The sequence below is a fragment of the Nerophis lumbriciformis genome, linkage group LG22, assembly GCF_033978685.3.
Source record: "Nerophis lumbriciformis linkage group LG22, RoL_Nlum_v2.1, whole genome shotgun sequence".
Taxonomy (NCBI): Eukaryota; Metazoa; Chordata; class Actinopteri; order Syngnathiformes; family Syngnathidae; genus Nerophis; species Nerophis lumbriciformis.
The window spans coordinates 386563-408225 of record NC_084569.2 but is presented as its reverse complement, the minus strand read 5'-3'; the positions used below and the strand labels follow the sequence as shown (position 1 = coordinate 408225).

At 41.0% G+C, this 21663-nt stretch overlaps 1 protein-coding gene across 3 annotated transcripts in view; it reads left to right on the top strand.

Annotated features, from left to right (window-relative positions):
* LOC133615673 (hepatocyte growth factor-regulated tyrosine kinase substrate-like) overlaps nucleotides 1–21663 on the top strand; it is a 35869-nt gene that overhangs the window by 1902 nt on the left and 12304 nt on the right. Inside the window, exons 2-14 of one of the 3 annotated variants that reach the window (XM_061974433.2) lie at nucleotides 2863–2947; nucleotides 5150–5225; nucleotides 5350–5442; nucleotides 7735–7852; nucleotides 11160–11212; nucleotides 11329–11397; nucleotides 11524–11648; nucleotides 13410–13522; nucleotides 13638–13744; nucleotides 13822–13917; nucleotides 13999–14037; nucleotides 14112–14276; nucleotides 16057–16270. In XM_061974433.2, coding sequence (XP_061830417.2) covers nucleotides 2863–2947; nucleotides 5150–5225; nucleotides 5350–5442; nucleotides 7735–7852; nucleotides 11160–11212; nucleotides 11329–11397; nucleotides 11524–11648; nucleotides 13410–13522; nucleotides 13638–13744; nucleotides 13822–13917; nucleotides 13999–14037; nucleotides 14112–14276; nucleotides 16057–16270 — 1353 coding nt within the window. Of the gene's footprint in view, nucleotides 1–2862; nucleotides 2948–5149; nucleotides 5226–5349; nucleotides 5443–7728; nucleotides 7853–11159; nucleotides 11213–11328; nucleotides 11398–11523; nucleotides 11649–13409; nucleotides 13523–13637; nucleotides 13745–13821; nucleotides 13918–13998; nucleotides 14038–14111; nucleotides 14277–16056; nucleotides 16271–21663 lie in introns of all 3 variants that reach the window. The other 2 variants (XM_061974434.2, XM_061974432.2) reach the window with 2 other exon arrangements.

The window sequence follows — 21663 nt, the reverse complement described above, 5'->3', positions numbered from 1 at the left end:
CTATATACGCCTACTATCAAAGGCTGACGCAAATCTATGTTGACAGAAATGTTGTGTATTCATTTTTATTCCACACGTTTTTGCACTGGAGGCTTCTCACAGGTTGAGATAACTTCTGGAAATTACTGGCTCAGAATGGCCAAAGGTAAATGGTAAATGGGTTGTACTTGTATAGCGCTTTTCTACCTTTTTTCACACACTGATGCGGGAGCTGCCATGCACGGCGCCAACCAGGACCCATCAGGAGCAAGGGTGAAGTGTCTTGCTCAAGGACACAACGGACGTGAGTAGGATGGTAGAAGGTGGGGATTGAACCAGTAACCCTCGGATTGCTGGCACGGCCACTCTCCCAACTTCGCCATGCCGTCCCCAAGGTATAGATGTGTGTGTCCAAGTTTAAGGAAACAGCATGTTGTCTTCTTCTAATGGATTTATTACAATCTTTGCAAGCTGGGTAACGTTTGCTGTGGTCTGGAACAACATGGCAGGCATACAACTAACAGAAATGCAGCCAATATTATATACAGATAATGTGTCATGAGACATGCAAATATAAATTGAATTCACAGAGGACATAAGCAAAGGAAATTCAGGCATAATGATGCAATATGTACGTACAGCTAGCCTAAATAGCATGTTAGCATCGATTAGCTTGCAGCCATGGTTTGACCAAATATGCCTGATTAGCACTCCACACAAGTCAATAACATCAACAATGCTCACTTTTGTACTAAAGAGCCGCATGCGGCTCTAGAGCCGCGGGTTGCTGACCCCTGAGTTAGAATAATACATAATGTTGGATATAGCAATGTTTTTCAACCACTGTGCCGTGAGATACACTCTGGTGTCCCGTGGGAGATTATCTAATTTCACCTATTTGGGTTAAAAATATTTTTTGCAAACCAGTAATTATAGTCTGCAAATGATGTGTTGGTGCTGTCTAGAGCTCGGCAGAGTAATCGTGTAATACTCTTCCATATCAGTAGGGGGCAGCCGGTAGCTAATTGCTTTGTAGATGTCGGAAACAGCGGGAGGCAGCGTGCAGGTAAAAAGGTATCTAATGCTTAAACCAAAAATAAACAAAAGGTGAGTGCCCCTAAGAAAAGGCATTGAAGCTTAGGGATGGCAATGCAGAACAAAAGTAAAACTCAACTGACAACAAAGTAAACAAAAAAAGAATGCTGGACGACAGCAAAGACTTACTGTGGAGCAAAGACGGCGTCCACAACGTACATCCGAACATGACATGACAATCAACAATGTCCCCACAAAGAAGGATAAAAACAATTGTAATATTCTTGATTGCTAAAACAAAGTAGATGTGGGAAATATCGCTCAAAGGAAGACATGAAACTGCTACAGGAAAATACCGAAAAAAGAGAAAAAGCCACAAAAATAGGAGCGCAAGACAAGAACTAAAACACTACTCACAGGAATACAGCAAAAAAAGTCCAAATAAGTCAGGGTGATGTGACAGTACACCTACTTTGAGACAAGAGCTATAGTGATGCATGCTTGGTTATGCTTTAAAGTCATATCCAACAATTGCGACAACGACTTTTTATTGTCAACCGAGTTTTGTTTTTCAATGATTTCTGCTGGTGGTGTGCCTCCGCATTTTTTCAACGCAAAAAATGTGCCTTGGCTCAAAAAAGGTTGAAAAACACTGGGCTATAGAGAACATACATACCCCTTATTTACTGAATCAAAATTTGTGAAATTCCACGACATAGTGCATTTGCAAACAGTTAAAATGATACACAAAGCAAGCTATAACCTGCTACCAAATAATGTACAACAATTCTTCTCAAAAAAAGAGAACTCTAATTTTAGAGAAAAATGCACTTTAAAACATTTGTATGCACGTACAACACTTAATACCTTCAGTATGTGGAATTAAATGATGGAATGGATTAAGCAAAGCAATCAAATAATGTACTAATATGATCCACTTCAAGAAACTCTTCAAACTTAAAGTGTTTACAAAGTACAAAGAAGAACCATGATAAACATTCTGAATTCATTTCATCCATCGATTCATTTTCAAAATAATCTTACTCATCTCACTGTATGAAATGTAACTTACTTCACCGAGTATTATTCATTTATTTTTATTGTGATTACTTATGGAGTATATTGTGAATAAATTGAGAACAGGAAGTGAACAAAAGTTTTAGCAACAGTTACGTAAAAGAAAAGGGGTAGGATTAAATAAGCTCTGCTTCTTCCTACTCCTTTTCCAACATGTTGAAAAGAGAAACTGGAAATTGTGATGCATCATGTTGTATGCTTGCATGTTCAAAATAAACTCAAACAATTACTCATTCACAACGGAAAGGAATTTAGGAAAAGAATGGAACGACCTCACAACAAACTTTGAAAAGTCTAACAGATGACTCTTCATTCACAATTTGAAGTTAAAAAGTGGCTTTGGAGCAATCAAAGCTGCTCACACGGCCACTGAGGTGGGCACCATGTTTGACATGTCAACTTCATGTCTATTACATTCATGCATGACAACATTTTGACAGATGTGAACAAGAGTTGTATTGTCTGTGTTATGATGTAAAGGAGGGGTGGTTGTAATGTATAAGTATGTGTCATTGAACAGGCATTTAATGACTTTTCTTAATTTTATTACATGCTATAGTATCATTTTTTTTTATCCCTTTTAATTTAAGTAACCAGGGACTGCAGATGGAAATGAGCTACTTAGCTATAATCTGGTGCAGAACATATCTGTCTTTGAGCTTAATGTCTCTGTGCATTGTCCCTTCAAATAAAGACTAAACTAATTTAATACACTTGCACAAACAAGTGACTAAATATGTGTCACCATTAATGCACATGTGTTCATTCCAGATAAGGCCACGAGTCAGCTGCTGCTGGAAACCGACTGGGAATCCATTCTGCAAATCTGTGATCTCATTCGACAAGGAGACACACAGTAAATCTCCTATCTAGGGCTGGGCGATATGGCTGAAAACTATATCACGATTTAAGTGTTTTGTATCGGTCGCTATCGATAGTTATTGATATTTTTATGACCAGTGGAAAATAAAGACAAGAACAAAAAATATATTAAATGTTGATATTTAAAATGTAACCTTACTTTAATTATAAATGCCTAAGATATAAAGGCAGAAAGGAAATGACAACTCACCCATACTCAATCAATGTAAACACAGTTATAAAATCACAGTAAGCACATAACAATAACTTCATAAATTGAGGGTGCAAAAAAACGGATTATGTAAGAAATGCACAATAAAGTGTAACAAATTAGTGCAGTGTGAAAATCTAAACATACAGAAATCTGATAACTATTTGTTGCAGGTTTAATGCCAGGAAGTTACAGCTGTGTCGAATAGTCAACGACTATCTTAACGATTAGTCGATAAGTCAGATTATAAAGCGTACACATATTTAATGGCTCTAATTTTTCCAACGACTTTTAAACACACTTAAGTTATTTTAGGCATGTGCTTACGGACAACAAAGATAACTAATTCCTTTATTTATTTATATTGTAACTGTGTTGCACATCCAGCTGTTACAAAAATGAATTGACTATTACAATATTGTAAATTAAAAAGAAAGGAAAGGCAAATTGCTAAAAAAAACAAAAACAATTGACAGACAAAACAGTTACTGTCAGGTTCAAACACTGATGACATCTATTAAACAAGACAAGAGGCAAAGAATTAAACAGACAGAATTCAATTTGGACTCAATATATTGAGGAGAGTCGCCCGGACATTGTATCCTCTACAATCTCCAGCACGCTCTGCCAAAATATTGCATGCCGCCTCCTTTTATTTTGGACCCTCCCCAACCACATGACCACCTTTGTTTCCAAAGGACAAAGGTCGCAAAAAGTTCACAGAAAAGGTCAGTTCAAAAAGAGTTCGTAAAATAGTTCAAAAGGAGGTCCATAAAATAGTTCAAAAAGAGTTTGTCTGGAAATTGGGCAGATCCTGTCATGTCTCCACTTTGAAGTACTTGGGCCAGAACAACATCCTTCTGTTGATTACCACACATGAGAGAAAACAGAAAACCCTTCATGTGGCTCTCCCCCTTACACAGTGGAGTTTTACGAGTCTTACTCTTGGTAGGCCTCAAAGACAGCCCCTGTCCTTTTGCCTGGAACTCATTTCAACACAAAGTTTTTTGTGATAACTTACAAACAATTATTCTAACAGTTACAATAGCAACAATAAAAACAGACAACAAATCACCAAATCTAACTTCCTCAAAAACAAAATAAGCATTTTGACATGATGTGGTTAAAAAGCTGCACACTGGTATAGTGACTATTGAACAACTCAATGTATAGAATTGTATCAGTAATGAATTCTCAACATGTTGGCTATCTAATAGATTTTATGTTTAATCCTATGATACCTCCGCATTGGTGCCTAATGTCTGTCTGTCTGTGTGCGGTTCCAGCAAGGTATTCATGTCTTAGGCAAGAATAGGAGGATATGTTCTTACACTTCAAATGTTTCCACCTGCCGATGTTTTTGCGAGTGGTGGCGCAAACCCGTTTCCGCCCGGAAAAACAGGAGTGATGACGTCACGACTATTGTCGACAAATATATTTGTTGCCGACAAATTTTATTGTGGACATTTGTCAATAATGTCGACTAATCGTTGCACCCCTAGTCAGTTATTCTTAAGTATCGAAAGGAATTAATGTCCCTGATTAGGGAACAACCTATGGATGAAAGAGATGTACCGGTACTCTGCAGCACTTATTTTTAGTTTCTCTTCTAACTCCATGCAGAGAATCAACAGCGAGACAGCAAGATGGTGCAACCAAACAGGATAATTGATACTGTTACGTGATTGGCTGTTAGTGCGCCCCTCCAATTGCTCAGTGATTACTTCCTATTTTGCTTGGTTATCAGAGCCTGAATGTCTTTGTTCTTGCTACTAACCTTGCTTTGTAACTTACGTGTTCTTCTGAGCAGAAATATGTACCGGTGTATATATATGTATTGAACGTTTTATCGAACATCATTTTATCTATCGTGATGTGTGTTAATATCGTTTTATCGGTCCAGCCCTACTCCTATCCCACTTTTTTGATTCATTGTGGTCATATTTTAAAATGAAAAGGTCATTGATGGTATATTTCTCCAATCAGGGCTAAATATGCAATCGCTGCCATTAAAAAGAAGTTGAACGACAAGAACCCACATGTGGCCCTCTATGCACTCGAGGTAAGATTGAGAATTTGTAGATAAAAGCACAATAGTGACATATGTGGGCACAGTTATACACAACTCGGTTACTTGCAATTGCGCTACAATATGTGGGAGAAACCATTGTTCCCTTCCTCTTCAGGTCCTTGAGTCCGTGGTGAAGAACTGTGGTCAGACGGTTCATGATGAGGTGGCCAGTAAAGTGACGATGGAGGAATTGAAGGATCTGCTCAAGGTGGCGTTGTAACACCTCGTTTGCAAACATCCTTAGAGGGAAAATGCGCTTGTTTTGCCGTTCATTCACAATCTTTATGTAGACAAGATCACATGTGTCTAAGTCATAAAATACGGCAAGTACTAGGTGGCTAATGGGCGTACACTATTCTGCCTTAAAGCTCTCTAAGAAAACCGCCAACAATACTCCATTTACATCTCGTGACCTGAATATTAATCAATTGTTAGTGATATTGTTATTATAAGCGCCAACGCAGACAGGCCATTTTTAGCAGTGCTGTGATCACATAAAGCTAACCAGCTTTATTGACATGTTGAACTGGTGAGCTGCTGCATCGCCTCTGAGTTAGTGAAAAGTAATTCTAGATTATAAATCATACCACGACCTGTATAGTAGAAGGTTGTTTCCATAAACCGAGAAGTTTGTCAACTTTGACATTCACGGCGAGAAAGACATGAAAGGACGCTTGTTTGCCTTTTTTTTTTTTTAAAACCTGCATGAGGTTTATGAATGACAAGACATAATCATCCCATTAGTCAGCATCCGAGTGAGAGCAGACTTTTATTGTCTGATTGATCGTTTTATTGTGTTCATAGTTTGAATATCTTGTTAAGCACTTGGCAATACTGCTACGTGATGTTTAGTATTTTACTAAAGCTGGATCTGTTTAGCAGACAGCTTTGAAAACTTGTAGCTCATCCTCCTTGTATTCAGTCTATAAAAATATAAGGTTAAATATAAGAATTTGTCCCAAAGTAGTCTTTGTTGTCTCTCACGAGGTCTGCACTGAGTGATAATACTGTTGTTTTTTAAATGAAAAGTAAACATCATGCGTAGGAGTGTAGCGATACGTGTATTTGTATTGAACCGTTTCGGTACGGGGGTTCCGATTCGGTTCGGAGGTGTACCGAACGAGTTTCCACACGGACATATTAAGTAGCGTAGCGCACGTTGTGTAAACAATGCACACCGAGGCACAACACATGGCATGCTAGCAGCTAATGGGCTACGATAGACTGACCATACGTCCTCTTTTCACCGGACATGTCCTCTTTTGCGTAGCTGTCAGGGCGGATTTTCTTAAATGCCTCAAATGTCCGGCATTTTGAGTTAGGGTTGCGTGTATTTTCAATGTACATTCAGGGTTAAGAAGGGGTTAAAAACAAAACAAATTGTGCGCACAAGCAGTATTTGTGAGGGAGGGGTAGAGACAGAGAGAGGGAGAGAGTTATGATAAACGCGCATGCGTCGCCAGGCTCTGCTTTTTATCCATAGATTTATCACATTTAATGTTTTATTATCTATAGCAGGGGTGTCAAAAGTGTGCCCCGGAGGCCATTTGCGGCCCACAGCTAATGTTTTAAAGGCCCATGGCACATTTTAAAAAATACTATTAAAATAAACAAAAACATAACAAAAGTGAAATAAAAAAGCTTAAAGGTTAAATGTAATTAAGAAAAAGTTGCAATGTTGACTAATAAAACAAAGCTGGTTTTTATTCTTTCAAACTGTCATTGCTCAAAACATAATATTGAATCAAAATCAATGTTATTATGAATTTTTGACCTATCCAAGGTTCCCATTACTTCACATCAAATATTCCACGAAGAAAAATATTTTTGGTGGAAGATTTTGCAAATTTGGTAAATAAATAACCCAAAAATGTATATTTTGTTTTCTTACTGTACCGGAAATGAACCGAACCGTGACCTCTAAACCGAGGTACGTACCGAACCAAAATTTTTGTGTACCGTTACACCCCTAATCATGTGTCTGTGAAAGTAATCCGCAGACAATTGCCTACATTGACAAAAATGGTAAGTATTACATGTTATTATGAATGTGCCTGTTGTTACATTACATATATATTTACAGCGTGTATATAAAACCATGGAGGTTTTTTAAGAGCGCTTTATAGATGGAATAGATCAACTTCCATTGGCTCCATTTTTGACTGACTTTTGCTAGTGTTTATTTACAAGTTAGTGCATAAGAAAAAGAAAAATATAAAATAAGATGTGATAGACTTTGTTCATCACACAATAGGGAAATCATGTGTGGTTGTCTCACATAAAGATTGTGAATGATAGGCAAAATTTAAAAAAAAGGTGCAGTTCCAATTTAAAATGAATCAGCAAATTCTTTGTGTGATTACATGCCAGTGGTCATGTGATGTCATATGTTTTTGCTCGTTCCTATAGCAACAGCCCAGTTTGTAAAGCGACAAAATAACATGAATAATGCAAAGATGTAAAGACAGTTTATTTAAACAATTCTCTTCACTAGAAACAGACAGAACCAAATGTCCGAAACAAGATCCTCTACCTGATCCAGGCCTGGGCCCACGCCTTCCGCAATGAACCCAAGTACAAAGTGGTACAAGACACCTATCAGATCATGAAAGTGGAAGGTACGTGGACACGTGTATGGTTTTTATAGTTTGTCATTTCTGAACCTAAACTGCAATGTAAAGCCATTCATTTGCATTTGGTTGCATCAGTGATTCATTAAATGGGTAAAATACGCGGCCATTGTTTCCGCAAGACTGCTCCAATAGAGTGTACGTGAAAGTGGTGCACCTATGGTGGTATAAGTTGTGCGTGGCCAGACAGTGGAGTGCAAAGAGAGATGGCTCAAAGAAGAGAGAGAACGAGAGCAATTGGCCCAAAGAAGAAGAGTGAAGCCATTTCAGGTTTTGCGATCATTTCAAACTGAGAAAGACATACAATGTGGTGAAATGTTTACACTGTCAAACAGATCTGACATTTAAGATTAGCACTACATCAATATTTCAGCACGTTACAAAAAAAGCACCCTGAATATTAAAGAGCAGTAAACAACCGTAAAGTAGGTCAACGTTTATTTTGGCAGCTAACACCATCTTATATATTTAACTAGGGGACGGCGTGGCGCAGTGGGAGAATGGTCGGGCGCGACCCGAGGGTCCCTGGTTCAATCCCCACCTAGTACCAACCTCGTCATGTCCGTTGTGTCCTGAGCAAGACACTTCACCCTTGCTCCTGATGGGTGCTGGTTAGCGCCTTGCATGGCAGCTCCCTCCATCAGTGTGTGAATGTGTGTGTGAATGGGTAAATGTGGAAGTAGTGTCAAAGCGCTTTGAGTACCTTGAAGGTAGAAAAGCGCTATACAAGTACAACCCATTTATCATTTATCATTATAACTTGCATAACAAATACTTTATTCAAACATATTGGGTCATGATATTTAATAGACTCCGGTATAAATGTGTACAGGCCCCAATGTGGCCTCGACGTCACTTGCATGCGCGTTTCAATAAAGTAAATACAAAAAAAGTTGACCAGATTCTCTAAATAAAATAGAATAGAAAGTACTTTATTGATCCCTGGGGGAAATTCAGCACCACAGTTCGCTCACAATAAACACTTAGGTATTTTTTACATGTGAATAATATAAATAGTCTATTATACAGCATTATTCACATGTGAATAATATAAATAGTCTATTATACAGCATTATTCACATGTGAATAATATAAATACAGTCTATTATACAGCATTATTCACATGTGAATAATATAAATAGTCTATTATACAGCATTATTCACATGTAAATAATATAAATACAGTCTATTATACAGCATTATACACATGTGAATAATATAAATACAGTCTATTATACAGCATTATTCACATGTGAATAATATAAGTACAGTCTATTATACAGCATTATTCACATGTGAATAATATAAATACAGTCTATTATACAGCATTATTCACATGTGAATAATATAAATACAGTCTATTATACAGCATTATTCACATGTGAATAATATAAATACAGTCTTATTATACAGCATTATTCACATGTGAATAATATAAATAGTCTATTATACAGCATTATTCACATATGAATAATATAAATACAGTCTATTATACAGCATTATTCACATGTGAATAATATAAATACAGTCTATTATACAGCATTATTCACATGTGAATAATATAAATGCAGTCTATTATACAGCATTATTCACATGTGAATAATATAAATACAGTCTATTATACAGCATTATTCACATGTGAATAATATAAATAGTCTATTATACAGCATTATTCACATGTGAATAATATAAATAGTCTATTATACAGCATTATTCACATGTGAATAATATAAATAGTCTATTATACAGCATTATTCACATGTGAATAATATAAATACAGTCTATTATACAGCATTATACACATGTGAATAATATAAATAGTCTATATTCACATGTGAATAATATAAATAATAAAATAAAAGTCGCCACACCTTTTTAAAAATGAGTGTTTTTCATCCATCCATCCATTTTCAACCGCTTGTCCCTTTCGGGGTCGCGGGAGCCTATCTCAGCTGCATTCGGGCGCAAAGCTGGTTACACCCTGGACAAGTCACCTCATCACAGGGCCAACACAGATAGACAGACAACATTCACACTCACATTTTCTTACGTGAAAATAAATTAAAGAAATATTTATGAATGGATATATGCTGACTAGTTTAATATATTTGGTAGAGTTCCAATCTTTTTATGGCTGTTAAGTAGAGGCAACACGGACATCAGCGTGAAACTACGTTAGCTTTTTTTCCAACTCCCGTAAACAACTCAGCCAATGTACATAGCATGGAGGCAAATACGCCACCGCGTCAATGCCCATCCTTCAACAATTGCTATTTCTTTGAAATTTAAATATATATTCATATACTACATATAGCCTATTATTTACCCAGTATTAACTGGTGATGCACCAAAAATTTGGCCGGCCGGAAAAATACTTTGCTCACCGTAACCGGACGTTGCGAGCTGCGTCTTTTCCACTGGCGAACTACGTCTTTCCCTGCGCACACAAATGACGTAGCTCACCCTAAGCTGACGGAAAAAAACACTATTCAGGTCGCATTGCGTTTAGACTGAAGTCACATTTAAAAAGATCAGATTCCAATCAAATGTGTACTACCTCCTGATGTGGCCTGGATCTAATGCGAAAAGGTAAAATATGAAGCACTTTGGAGCGTAAATCAAATCTGTGTCACTTGAGGGCACATATCTGATTTGGTGTGCAGTGTAAATGCAGCCAAGTTGTTAAATACATTGTCACTCAATTTATCTTTGAGTCTTTTTGTTTGGTTCTTTATTATCTATTGGCTGGCTTTAGGCTACACAACTAATAAATAGTAATGATCCCATGTTAAAAGTGCTATTTGAATGTTACGTGCATTTAAAAGAATAAAGTTCATCAGAAAATTGGTTTGTTTCAACAATTTTTTATAAATGTCTGGAAGCTATAACGTCTGTTTTACTCGATTATTCTATGAACCAAACAAATTGATAGAGAGATTACTTGATTTCTAAAATAAACCCTAGCTGCAGCCCTCGGTAGAATCCTTTTAAAATTGTACGATATAGAGTTAAACAAAGGTAATTTCAGTGAAATGATTCCTCAAAACATGCACATTTTTTTTGAACCTCAGTGTGAGAAGGGAGAGGAGTACCAGTGATGACAAAGCGAAAGTGTGATGATAAACATAGAACCAGAAGTTGACTGTGACATAGGGAAGGAGTGTGGCAGCCAATATAATGCATTAACATTAGCAGTACCTAACAATTTGATGTAGTTTCATCATAGGGCTTTTAACTTCACATTTGCCTGTAGAGTTGATGAAAGGTTTTATGATGATTTGTTTTTCTTTTCTAGGTCACGTGTTTCCTGAGTTCAAGGAGAGTGATGCCATGTTTGCAGCCGAGCGTGTAAGTAACATTTTTCTTGCATAGCCTGATTTTAGTCTGTGGCAGTATTTATAGTTTGATCGCATGACTGCCAGGGCCTCCATGTCTATAAAAAGAACACATTTGTACCCATTCAGGCCCCAGACTGGGTTGATGCAGAGGAATGCCACCGGTGCAGAGTTCAATTTGGAGTTATGACGAGAAAGGTAGGCGGGGCTTACCTGAAGTGGGACATTGTAAACATTGCAACACTTCCTTCAGTCACACCGAGCAGTGGTGGGTTATGACCTACGAGCACAGCTTGACCTGGATTTGCATTCGCTCTCTTTTAGCACCACTGTCGAGCTTGCGGGCAGATTTTCTGCGGGAAGTGTTCGTCTAAGTATTCCACTATTCCCAAGTTTGGAATAGAGAAGGAGGTCCGCGTTTGTGAGCCTTGCTTTGAGCTGCTAAACAAGTGAGTACGCAGTGGTGATTTTCCACCTTAGATTTCTCATGATGGTTTATGTTCATTGTAGATATACCCAATGTTAAGAATACATACACTCACTTGCCACAACAATAGTTGACTGAACATAATTTTAGGATCAAATGCAAGTCATTCTGCTTTTATAAGTGTAAACATGTTATATTTAACTCCGTGTCAGCCTGTGTGTTCTATAATACCACTTGAGATTACAACATGAGTCAAAACTGCTGTAAATGACCAAATTTACCACTATGTGGGGCAGTTGTACCTTTTATAGTGCTTTCATACATTAAAGGAGTCCTATAATGATTTTAATCTACATTTAACATTAGTTGGGATGTACGCCGAGTACCGGTTCCTAATCTGGTCGGTCCAGGAGGACCGTTAAGATTCTGGACAAATTATACAGCGATCAGCGATCACTCCAACCCCGCCCACCTCAATACTGTAATCTACAGTAAAATGAAATCAAGGTTTTTCTGGGGGAAACCACTATCCATCCATCCATCCATCTTCTTCCGCTTATCCGAGGTCGGGTCGCGGGGGCAGCAGCCTAAGCAGGGAAGCCCAGACTTCCCTCTCCCCAGCCACTTCGTCCAGCTCTTCCTGTGGGACCCCGAGGCGTTCCCAGGCCAGCCGGGAGACATAGTCTTCCCAACGTGTCCTGGGTCTTCCCCGCGGCCTCCTACCGGTCGGACGTGCCCTAAACACCTCCCTAGGGAGGCGTTCGGGTGGCATCCTGATCAGATGCCCGAACCACCTCATCTGGCTCCTCTCGATGTGGAGGAGCAGCGGCTTTACTTTGAGCTCCTCCCGGATGGCAGAGCTTCTCACCCTATCTCTAAGGGAGAGCCCCGCCACCCGGCGGAGGAAACTCATTTCGGCCGCTTGTACCCGTGATCTTGTCCTTTCGGTCATAACCCAAAGCTCATGACCATAGGTGAGGATGGGAACGTAGATCGACCGGTAAATTGAGAGCTTTGCCTTCCGGCTCAGCTCCTTCTTCACCACAACGGATCGATACAGCGTCCGCATTACTGAAGACGCCGCACCGATCCGCCTGTCAATCTCACGATCCACTCTTCCCTCACTCGTGAACAAGACTCCGAGGTACTTGAACTCCTCCACTTGGGGCAAGATCTCCTCCCCAACCCGGAGATGGCACTCCACCCTCTACATGGTGCCTATATAGGTATTATTTCATGTTTAGAGGGCTCTAATTGTACGCCCTTAGAAGGGTTTAAAAAAATGTATGCTCTATGAAATTATTCAATATATTTATTATCTTATTTTGTGAAAATTAGTTTTCCACGGTCAGACCTAGAACCAGTTGGCCGCGATAAATGATGGACGACAGTACTTATACATTTGTAGTTTTTAGTCCATTAAACTGTGAGGTTTTTAAAGCGTTTTGGACCTTTCACTTGTCTGAGTAAGCCTGATAAACCAGCAAAAATATTAGAAACCCACACTGCTGCTTGTATTGCCTCTCATCAAATTAAGTTAAAGTACCACTGATAGTCACACACACACTAGGTGTGGTGAAATTACCCTCTGCATTTGACCCATCCCCTTGTTCCAACCCCTGGGAGGTGAGGGGAACTGTGAGCATCAGCGGTGGCCGCGCTCAGGAATCATTTTGGTGATTTGAACCCCAATTCCAACTTTTGATTGCGTACGGAACAAAATGTCAATGTGAATGCCCTTATTTACAAGTTTGTTTCTCTACCCGATCCCTCTCTTTACCAGCCACCCCACCCTCTCTCCTCCACTTAGGAAAGCTGAGGGCAAAGCTCCGCCCACCAGCTCTGCCGAGCTGCCACCCGAGTATCTGACCAGCCCGCTGTCACAGCAGTCGCAAGTAATTCTTTAAAGTTGAGGCTCGCAGGCAGGAAATAGGCAGCCTGCGATAGGATGTACTGTATCCATAATTTTGTTAGATTTATTAGAATTTGTCCTTTTTTCTGTCTCTGCATGCCCCCCAGATGCCTCCAAAGAGAGATGAGGCAGCGCTGCAAGAGGAGGAAGAGCTCCAGCTGGCCATCGCCCTCTCCCAAAGCGAGGCGGAGGAGAAAGAGCGAATGGTAAGAATGCATGGCTGCATACTTATTTAATTTTTGCAGAAAAAAAGCCTCTTAAAAAGCTAGGCGTGCGTTTGCAGAAACAGAAGAACTTGTACACCGTGTATCCCAAAGCTGACCCCACCCCGATCACTTCTTCCGCACCCCCAGTCAGCACCTTCTACACATCCCCTGTTGTAAGAGCTGCCTCCACCCCACTTCTTTACACCCCATCACCATTTAATTGTTGACTGACTTTTCTCCCTATCACTTTTTAGAACTCCTCGGCTCCTTCAGCGGAAGATGTCGACCCTGAGGTGAATGATCCGATCTTCAACAGCGCTTGTTGTCACATTCAACATCAATTTATGATGTTTATTGTGTGCTGCAGCTGGCACGTTACCTCAATAGAACATATTGGGAGAAGAAGCAGGAAGAGGCTCGCAAAAGTCCCACCCCCTCAGCCCCTGCTCCTGTGCCATTGGCTGAGCCCCTGTCGTCCATCAGTCAGCCTGCAGAAACATGTGTCCCTGTGCAGCCAGTCAGTATAGTGGAGGTATGAAAATATATCGTACCCCAGAGGTATTAATGTATTGTCAGGTTCAAACACTGATGACATCTATTAAACAGACAAGAAGCAAGGAATCATGCCGAGACAGAGTTCAATTTGGCTCAATGAGGAGAGACGTTTGGGATTGCACGTGCTCCTCTACAGGTAAAAGCCAGTAAATTAGAATATTTTGAAAAACTTGATTTATTTCAGTAATTGCATTCAAAAGGTGTAACTTGTACATTATATTTATTCATTGCACACAGACTGATGCATTCAAATGTTTATTTCATTTAATTTTGATGATTTGAAGTGGCAACAAATGAAAATCCAAAATTCCGTGTGTCACAAAATTAGAATATTACTTAAGGCTAATACAAAAAAGGGATTTTTAGAAATGTTGGCCAACTGAAAAGTATGAAAATGAAAAATATGAGCATGTACAATACTCAATACTTGGTTGGAGCTCCTTTTGCCTCAATTACTGCGTTAATGCGGCGTGGCATGGAGTCGATGAGTTTGATGACATGGCACCCCAAACCATCACCCAACCATGCAAATTTTGCATTTCCTTTGGAAATCGAGGTCCCAGAGTCTGGAGGAAGACAGGAGAGGCACAGGATCCACGTTGCCTGAAGTCTAGTGTAAAGTTTCCACCATCAGTGATGGTTTGGGGTGCCATGTCATCTGCTGGTGTCGGTCCACTCTGTTTCCTGAGATCCAGGGTCAACGCAGCCGTCTACCAGCAAGTTTTAGAGCACTTCATGCTTCCTGCTGCTGACCTGCTCTATGGAGATGGAGATTTCAAGTTCCAACAGGACTTGGCGCCTGCACACAGCGCAAAATCTACCCGTGCCTGGTTTACGGACCATGGTATTTCTGTTCTAAATTGGCCCGCCAACTCCCCTGACCTTAGCCCCATAGAAAATCTGTGGGGTATTGTGAAAAGGAAGATGCAGAATGCCAGACCCAAAAACGCAGAAGAGTTGAAGGCCACTATCAGAGCAACCTGGGCTCTCATAACACCTGAGCAGTGCCAGAAACTCATCGACTCCATGCCACGCCGCATTAACGCAGTAATTGAGGCAAAAGGAGCTCCAACCAAGTATTGAGTATTGTACATGCTCATATTTTTCATTTTCATACTTTTCAGTTGGCCAACATTTCTAAAAATCCCTTTTTTGTATTAGCCTTAAGTAATATTCTAATTTTGTGACACACGGAATTTTGGATTTTCATTTGTTGCCACTTCAAATCATCAAAATTAAATGAAATAAACATTTGAATGCATCAGTCTGTGTGCAATGAATAAATATAATGTACAAGTCACACCTTTTGAATGCAATTACTGAAATAAATCAAGTTTTTCAAAATATTCTAATTTACTGGCTTTTACCTGTATTTATTTGGGAGGTCCCTGGTTACATCACTGAGGCCGCCTCTAAAAGGAGTGGCCACACATTTCATGCAAAGCAGATTCCAGTACGCACAATACGTGACGGAATGTGCTGGGGGCCTTGTGATTGCCTTGTCTCTGTTTCGTCTGCGTGCTGTCGTCTTATCTTCGTTGAGGTCCTAGAAGTCCTTGGCTGTTAGCGGGCTAAAACAAAGATAACATCTGCGGCTGAGGCCACCCCTCAGACAAGAAGTTTTGTCCTTGCACAGATAGAAAAGTCTAACTCGAGCACAATAGCTAGTAACTATAGCAATGGCCTTTAAGCATAACAGTTGTGTGATCATTTACACATAATTATTCTAACATGTATCCCCACGTGTCGTCCTCCAGCAACAGTACCAGAACGGGGAATCCGAGGAAAACCACGAGCAGTTCCTTAAGGCTCTGCAAAACGCAGTCACCACCTTCCTCAACCGCATGAAGAGCAACCACATGCGCGGGCGCAGCATCACCAACGACAGCGCAGTCCTCTCCCTCTTTCAGTCCATCAACAACATGCACCCGCAGCTGCTGGACATACTTAACCAGCTGGACGAGAAGCGACGTGAGTCTTTCTTTGTTTCGAAAGAGGATTTATCCCCCATGTTTGTCTCAAATAGGCCTAGGTCAACATTCAATAAGTCAATTAACCGGACGATAAAGGAACGTTAAGTCAGGGACTTTTCCAGCGTCGATAATTGTTGTGACAGGCTGCAAGAGGCGGAGCAGTTACTCTTTGCAGCAGTTTGTACTACATGCACATAAACGGTAATAATAACAACCGCTGTAAAACTACAGGCGGTTACTATTACCACATTAAATTAAAGTGATCAAAAAAGCATGATTGACAACTGCACTTTGATAAACCTATTGAAGGACTAGCGCAAACATGAAAATGAGAGACATAAACGTCTTTTCCCATTAAAGGGGAACATTATCACAATTTCAGAAGGGTTAAAACCATTAAAAATCAGTTCCCAGTGGCTTATTTTATTTTTCGAAGTTTTTTTCAAAATTTTACCCATCACGCAACATCCCTAAAAAAGCTTCAAAGTGCCTGATTTTAACCATCGTTATATACACCCGTCCATTTTCCTGTGACGTCACACAGTGATGCCAATACAAACAAACGTGGCGGAAAGAACAGCAAGGTATAGCGACATTAGCTCGGATTCAGACTCGGATTTCAGCGGCTTAAGCGATTCAACAGATTACGCATGTATTGAAACGGATGGTTGTAGTGTGGAGGCAGGTAGCCAAAACGAAATTGAAGAAGAAACTGAAGCTATTGAGCCATATCGGTTTGAACCGTATGCAAGCGAAAACGACACGACAGCCAGCGACACGGGAGAAAGCGAGGACGAATTGGGCGATCGCCTTCTAACCAACGATTGGTATGTGTTTGTTTGGCATTAAAGGAAACTAACAACTATGAACTAGGTTTACAGCATATGAAATACATTTGGCAACAACATGCACTTTGAGAGTGCAGACAGCCCATTTCAGGCGCGCTAAGAACATATATTTTTCCACGATTTCAGCACTCAGCTTAACCATACCTACCGTATTTTCCGCACTATAAGGCGCACCGGATTATTAGCCGCACCTTCTATGAATTACATATTTCATAATTTTGTCCACCAATAAGCCGCCCCGGACTAAAAGCCGCGCCTACGCTGCGCTAAAGTGAATGTCAAAAAAACGCTGCGCTAAAGTGAATGTCAAAAAAACAGTCAGATAGTTCAGTCAAACTTTAATAATATATTGAAAACCAGCGTTCTAACAACTCTGTCCCAAAATGTACGCAAATGTGCAATCACAAACATAGTAAAATTCAAAATGGTGTAGAACAATAGCAACATAATGTTGCTTTAACGTTAATGTCACAACACACAAAATAAACATAGCGCTCACCTTCTGAAGTTATTCTTCATTCGTAAATCCTTCGAATTCTTCGTCTTCGGTGTCCGAATTGAAAAGTTGGGCGAATACGGGATCCAAAATGGCCGGTTCCGTCTCGTAGAAGTCATCGGGAGTCAGTGTCGCTGTTGTTCTGTGAATCCTGCCTTCCGGAAAGCTCGGACCACAGTTGTGACCGAAATATCTGCCCAAGCATTTACGATCCACTGGCAAATGTTGGCGTATGTCGTCCGGCGCTGTCTGCCCGTCTTAGTGAAGGTGTGTTCGCCTTCGGAGCTGTGTGAAAAAAGCCACCCGGCCTCTTCGCGTAAACTTCCCTTAACCACTCGCTCATCTTTTCTTCATCCATCCATCCCTTCGAGTTAGCTTTTATGATGACGCCGGCTGGAAAGGTCTCTTTTGGCAAGGTCTTCCTTTTGAATATCACCATGAGTGGAAGTTAGCATGGCAAGCTAGAACCACAGTGAAGGATGACTTCATTCCCTGTGGTGCGAATATTCACCGTACGTGCTCCCGTTCCACAGTGCGGTTCACAGGAATATCAGTTGCTGTGAAATACGGTAGTAATCCGTGTGCGGATGGAGAGATTGCGTCTTTTTATGAACCGGATCGCTTATTAGGAGCCATTTTGTGGTCTTTACAGATGTAAACAGGAAATGAAACGTACGGTGATATCCGCGCGTTTTTTCTTCTTCTTCCGGGGGCGGGTGAAGCGCTTCCTTTTCTATGGGGGCGGGTGAAGCGCTTCCTGTTCTATGGGGGCGGGTGCTTTCCTTGGCGGTTGCTTGCGTAGAAGAAGAAGCGCTTCCTGTTCTACCGGGAAAAAAGATGGCGGCTGTTTACCGAAGTTGCGAGACCGAAACTTTATGAAAATGAATCGTAATAAAGCGCACCGGGTTATTAGGCGCACTGTCAGCTTTTGAGAAAAATTGTGGTTTTTAGGTGCGCCTTATAGTGCGGAAAATACGGTAAATAGACACAAAATACTGCATTACACAAGACTACCCGAATGTACTCGAATGATTGAAAAAAAAAAAATGTTTTTAAGCTAATTTATTGGTAAACACAGTTTATGTGTAATAATTTACGTAAAACCGCGAGTAATGAATAAAGTTTTCATCAATTAATATATTCTGTAGACATACCCTCATCCGCTCTCTTTTCCTGAAAGCTGATCTGTCCAGTTTTGGAGTTGATGTCAGCATCTGCTTTGAGTGTCGCAGGATATCCACACATTCTTGCCATCTCTGTCGTAGCATAGCTTTCGTCGGTAAAGTGTGCGGAACAAACGACTGACCATTTCGTCGGCTTTCCCCACACCCTTGTATTTTGAACAAATTTCGTCCAATTTCTTGCCACTTTGGCATCTTTGGGCCACTGGTGCAACTTGAATCCGTCCCTGTTTGTGTTGTTACACCCTCCGACAACACACCGACGAAAGTGAGAAAATGGCGGATTGCTTCCCGATGTGACGTCATCGCTCCGAGAGCGAATAATAGAAAGGCGTTTAATTCGCCAAAATTCACCCATTTAGAGTTCGGAAATCGGTTAAAAAAAAAAATATAGGTCTGGTGATAATGTTCCCCTTTAACAAACGTCATACTCCAGTTTGAACTTTTATAAACATATTACTTTATAAACAAGTAAGATACAGTATTCACATTGAACAAAGGCTGTGCTGTCTTTGCACAAAGTCATTGATATAAACTTCAGTGTCTTTTTGAAACAGACGGATGTCTGTTCAACAGGAAGTGCGCTTGTGTGATGTCACATAAGCAGGAAGTGAAATGAACAGACCACCCAATTAGCAATTATTTAAAAAGATTCTAAAACGTTTATAATCTAAACTGGAAGAAGGTAAACATATTTAAACACACAAAGACAAATAATATGGCTTTTATGAAGCCAGAACAATTGTTGATGTTTACTCTGCCAGGAAAGTATAATGTGTTGTAGAGATGCGCGGTTTGCGGGCACAACCGCGGATTATCCGCGGATCGGGCGGATGAAATAAAAAAAAATTAGATTTTATCCGCGGGTCGGGTCGGGTCGGGTGGTTGAAATTAAAAAAAATTAGATTTTAAATAGATTCAGGCGGGTGGCAGTTAAACCAATTTGGAAATATATATACATAGTTAAATGTTGTTACCCACATACGAAAAACGAGCAGGCACCTGCAGCATATGCCACAACAGAAGAAAAAAAAAAAAAGAGATGGACACTTTTACGGAGCGGAGAAGGGACGCCTCGCCGGGGTCCGGGACCGAGGCCCCTTCCCCCGAGAGGGCCCCACCGGGAGCCGTAGCTGAGGCGATCCGCGAGAAGGGCCCAACGCACGTCCAGGGTCACCACCGCGCCCACCGCACCGACACCCCGCCTCGTCCGCCTTCGCCGCGGCCTCACCACCGCGCCCACCGCACCGACACCCCGCCTCGTCCGCCTTCGCCGCGGCCGGCGTCACGCGCAGCAGGTAAGCAGCTTACCTGCCCGCCACCCCTGTGGCCGGGGGCTCGTAACAGGGGTCACTCCGCGCGCTCCGCCCGCGCAGCTTACCTGCCCGCCACCCCCATTGCCGGGGGCGCGTAACGGGGGTCACTCCGCGCGCAGTGCGCTCACGAAAGGGGTGGGGCTCACCCTGGTTGATATAGACAGCAGCTGGATGGTGGCCATGGAAGTCGGAACCCGCTAAGGAGTGTGTAACAACCCACCTGCCGAATCAACTAGCCCTGAAAATGGATGGCGCTGGAGCGTCGGGCTCATACGCGGCCGTCGCCGGCAGCGAGACGCGCTTGGAGGTGCGCTCAGCGCGGCTTCCATATGATTGCGCACTGGTGTGCGTCTGGGTCGTGACAGCGTGGCACGTGAATGTCTGTGCTGCATTGGATCAGTCTCCTTTCTTTAACAGGCAAAAGCTTTATAACCTCACTAATGCCTTGCATCGTCTATATTAGATATATCAACGGGTGGGTGCGGGCGGATGCGGTTCTGATCAAATGTTACATCGGGTGGATGGCGGATGGTTGACGACTTTCTGATGCGGTTGCGGATGAAATAATTGCCTATCCGCGCATCTCTAATGTGTCGCTATTTATTTTAGTGATAAAAAAATACAACCTGATTAAAAGGTTTTAGTACTTTTTGAGCACATTAAACAAAATTGCAATAATAATGACAACCATAATAATTTTGTTCACAATAACTTTTATTTCGCCATTTTATTTATTATTTTAGTTGTGTCCTCCACCTCCTCCTTAACACAGACAGAACCTATTTGAATTGCTTTTGGTTGTGATTCTTATTCAAGTGCAACATTTTGCTAAGAGTATATTTTATTAATATTTGTTTTATCTAACTTGGATTTAAAGTTTACATTCCAATTACAAAGTCAAAATACACGAGAAATCCAAGTTTATTGCATTTGAAAGAGAATACTTTATTATACATTACTTACAGTTAGGGGTGTAACAGTATTGTGGTTTCAAAGTCTTCACAATAATGCTGTGACAGTATCGAACAAAAACGTCAATGTGTGGTTTTTGTGGTGCTGTAGCATTGACCGGCACTGAAATTAAACGACATCTCCCAGAATCCTCAGCGCAGCGCCGGGCCGACAAGGCGGGGCGCATGGAACCACGCCATCAGCAGGAAGTGAAGTGTGTTTGTAGTAGATGAGACATTTCCTGAAAAATTCATCAAGATGGATCCATAACTATTTGAGTTATGTTGCTAACAAACAAACCTTGGCGAAAACATAACCTCTTTGGCGGCGGTAAGAAAGCCTGCGTTTTGCAAAGTCAAGTGTGCGACTTTTGTCTCAAGCGTTTCCAAGGCGACACAGAGCCGGCAGATCACGTTGCACCACACGGAGGGAAATCACACCTAGAAATTGTACACCGCGGGAAATATGAGTAAACTGAAAATTCATCCATACCATTTTCTACTGCTTCCCTCTCTCAATGTCGCGGGGGGCTGGAACCTATGCAGCTGCGCTCACCTCATAAAAAGTCACCCTGAAAATATATTTAAAGCCAGCGAAGC